At 37.6% G+C, this 4,031-nt stretch overlaps 1 protein-coding gene across 1 annotated transcript; it reads left to right on the forward strand.

Moving 5' to 3' along the window:
* Positions 1-1,818: 1,818 nt before the first annotated feature.
* On the forward strand, positions 1,819-2,400 carry LOC143463403 (heat shock protein 30C-like). The gene has a single exon (XM_076961869.1). The coding sequence runs from the start codon at positions 1,819-1,821 to the stop codon at positions 2,398-2,400; it is 582 nt and encodes a 193-aa protein (XP_076817984.1).
* The last annotated feature ends 1,631 nt before the right edge of the window (positions 2,401-4,031 follow it).

Genomic DNA, 4,031 nt, shown 5'->3' on the forward strand with positions numbered 1-4,031 from the left:
AGCGGGGACGCGGCATAACAAGAAAAATTTACAGAAATGTATCACTTTTAGAAATACTTAATTTACACTCAATTCACTTTCTTTAATTTTACAATTATGATGTATACAGGAAGCCAGATGTTTTTGCCACTAACCTGTCAAAATCCGATCAGTTTACGACGTATAGTTTTCGAGTAATTAACGATTGAAAATGTGTGTGCAGTGTCGGCCACACCTAGTTAAAATCGTAAAGTCGCGAGCCCGGTTTGGATAGGGTTAATATACATTAATTGAAACATGTCTAACACACATTTGCAATAACCTTAATAGTTACCTTTAATTGTCATTGCTCTTTCTTGAGGAATGCCAACAATTTTGATAACTTGTAATAAAGTTTGTCAAAGTTAATGGCAGTAAGGAATAAGCCAACTCAGAATTACGCAATAGGGAATACAGTTCAGAAGGTATTCACATGATGATTAAAGTGTGGTTGAGTCAGAATCTACGTTATATGTTAGCGCTCGGTCTTTCTTTAGTTAGATGAATTCATATACACACATGGTCATTTATTGGGCATTTGAAAACAAAATATCAACTAACAGTAGTGAATAGGACAAGAAAAAATATGCCTTGACGCAACTAATGCACTGGACAATGAGGCATGTTGGCTTCGAAACATTGTGGTAAACTCAATTCGAAATTCACATATCAAGTTCTTCAAAACTTATTATCACAAATGTGTCGCAATCGACTCGATTCATGGGGTTCCACTGGTGAGAGATTTTCACCGGTCTCAAAATCTTGAAAATAGGCCTCTCTATGACATTTGCTTAGGCCTATTGCCCTTGTCTTTCATTTTCATGTTAATCTGTATAATATGCTTGCGATAGGGTATAAATGATTGATTAGATTTAGAGAATACGCTTATACTTTACGTAAGCTTATAATAACATACCAGCAGCTTATAATAACATTAAAGTACAGCAGAGAGCTAAGACTCTACTTTTAATTGGAGAATAAAAAGAGGTAGGATTTCAATTCATTTTACAGAAATATTTAATGTTTTCCACCTTCATAACGCTCCAATTGTTACGTCATAAACAAATCAATCATAAGACGAGCATTGGGCAGTAGTACGTGACTTCATGCACAAAAACACACATCAGGCAGCACAATAAACGCAGCATTGGCTGCAAACGTCTGGTCACGTACGCATATTTGTGTGAGTTTTGCAGCTGATTAATTAAATATTTGCAATTACAATTGATATTATAATGGTCCACATTGTAAAACAGATTTATTTTGGCTTAGAAAAAGAATTTTTTTTTATTTTTGTGTATTATTGAATTCTCATAACAATTCCGGTTCATATAAGTTCATATTTACTACATAGAAAGGGCGTCTCTCCACAAAACAACAACAGAATTTCACACGCTTTTACAAAAGTGTCATGATTTAGACAAAATGTTTCATGCTATTCTTTAATATGAAAATAATCTAATACAAAAAAAAAACTCCTTAGTTTGTTTATTAAAATGTTTAATAGAGATTTGCATAATTTTTGTTTGTTTTTAGATGGAAAATAATACAAGCAAAACGTTTTGGTACGCCCGATTCTGATCAACAAGCGCTTATTGGTTGGCCCTCGTTCGCAATTTTCTAGAAAGAGAACGTTCTAGAAATAGAATTTCCAGATCACGCCAGAAGTGCGCAGTAGTGGTATATATAGGAGCGTAGTCCTATCGCTTAAGCAGAGCGTAGTATATCAGTGGTGTTTAGAAAGTTGGATTCAACGTTTAGCCCGTCTGCTTGTAAACTTTGTAGTTAGTGATAGCAGGTATGGCGATTCGATTCGTACATCCGTCTTGGGATCTGTCAAACTATGATCCTTTTGGTTGGTTTGATGATGAAGAAAATTTGATTTTTCCGCCCCGATGGAGAAGACGGCGCGGCCGCCAGAGCCCATTCTCCGACTGGGAAAGGTTCCTAACTGGTGGACCCCAGTGCCAAGGCAGACGTAGGCGTGCTGAGGTTGAAAGTCAGGACCAAGGTGATTCGAGCCTTGTGCCTACCGAAGGACCAGACTCTGATGAGAAAAACTTCAAGTATCATTACGACCTGAGCTCCTTTCAGCCTAAAGATATCAAAGTTAAGACGGTTGGCCGAAAACTAGTCGTTGAAGCAGACAGCGAAGAGCACACGGACCACGAGGGAATGCAGTCTTACTGCCGTAGACACTACCATAGGTCTCTTCAGTTGCCGGACAACGTCAAACCGGAAAATGTCAAGTCTACTATCACCGACAAGGGCATTCTTCGGATTTCTGCCCCGTTTTTGGCTCTTCCGCCCCCGCAAGAACAAGAAATGGAGATCGAGATCCAGAGGGAGCAAGAAGCTGTCAAAGATTCCGCTGAAGCATAGACATCAAACAACTATAAACTTGCTGGTTAGTCTTGCTTAACCAGAGAGCGTGACGGTGTGTGTACAGTCGTGTTACTTGTGACAGTAATTCCAACTTTGTATATAGGCCTACCTTGTTATAACTTGTAAAGCATTTCAATTGTTTTCGGATTTTGTTTTCTAACATTTGCGTTAAATAAATGGATGATTGACAACAGCAATTAATGCGCAAAGGCGCTGTTATTCTGGGACATTGCTTACATTTTATGCTTTCGACTTTACTACGCCTTGGATGGCGCTAATCATTAAGCATAGCTTCAGCAGATTTGGTGTGTGTGTTGTTACAATGATTCCAGCTTTGTACATAACCTACCTTATCATAACTTCCAATGCAATTCAGCTGTTTCAAATTTCGTTTTTCGGACGTGTATGTTAAGTGAATGAATGATTAATTACAGTGATTAAGGCGTTTTTGTTATTTTCGCGCTTTTCTGTTATTCTGGAACATTCGATAACATGGTTACGGTATGATACATGACGGATGTTGATGACATGAGGAATGCACGCTTACATTTTTTTCTTGTGGCCTGTTTGTTACGCCATGGAAGGCATATTTTATGTGCTGGGTAAATGTTTGTGAAGTTTGAAACTAATAAAAAGAAGCAGCAAATGTTTCATTCGATCCGAAAAGGCCGTATAAAACACCAAAATTAAAGTGTATTAGCTATTTTTCTCTTAATTCATTGACTGCAACTAAGCTAACGATCGGCTAGTAATAACCAAATAGCACCGCTTGAAATACAGAACCGCTTTGCACAATATGTCACAATTGACCACTCGGTGTTGACAAAGCGCAATATATGAGCATGAACCGGAAAACTCGGCGTTCGTTTTGTCTCCTATGCGCGTGTGCTGTAATTTTCGCCATTGCTTGTTAACTGGGTACTAACAAAGTTTTGCTTCTGGGGAAGTCCCAGCGAAGAAATCTATTTCACGTGAATTCAACAACAATAAGCTGTGAGCAGCGTTCATTTATGTTTATTTCTTTATATTTATTAAATAGAAATATTTAACGCCAAGCACTGTTACTGTTAATTCGTGTAGTTAATCAAGTTATCAAGCAACTGCCAGGATTTTAGCTTCCCAAAATAAAGGCGACTGCTTCTCAAAATATCTGCAGTTATATTTGATGAAGTCATTTGCGATACCATTCTTTTAGACCAATAACTTGCCAGCTTCTTCAAAATACAGCCTAAACTACAAACCGCTTTGATCAGGCCCATCTACTGTATAGTACATTTCTTGCTGCAATTAACGTACCATAAACATATAAACGTAGATACAAATGTTTCAGAACTAAATACTTTTCGTTTTTAGCACGAAAACGGTTTGCACCATAGGACATCATTGCAATAAGAAATAGATCGCACGATAGAAAGAGACCAAATTTCTGACTTGTTGTGATTCCGTAAGTGTTGGGCCTATTTGAATTTTGTACATAGACCAAATATTTAAAAGTTACATTTATTCACCCCTGTTATGACATTCATCATTGCCCATGATATTTCCGATCGATTCGCTGTAACGGTCATAATTTCATCTTCGCTTCGTAACAATTAACAACGAACGATAAACGAGTCGACCGCCAAAGC

Source organism: Clavelina lepadiformis, chromosome 6, assembly GCF_947623445.1.
Source record: "Clavelina lepadiformis chromosome 6, kaClaLepa1.1, whole genome shotgun sequence".
NCBI classification, from domain to species: Eukaryota; Metazoa; Chordata; class Ascidiacea; order Aplousobranchia; family Clavelinidae; genus Clavelina; species Clavelina lepadiformis.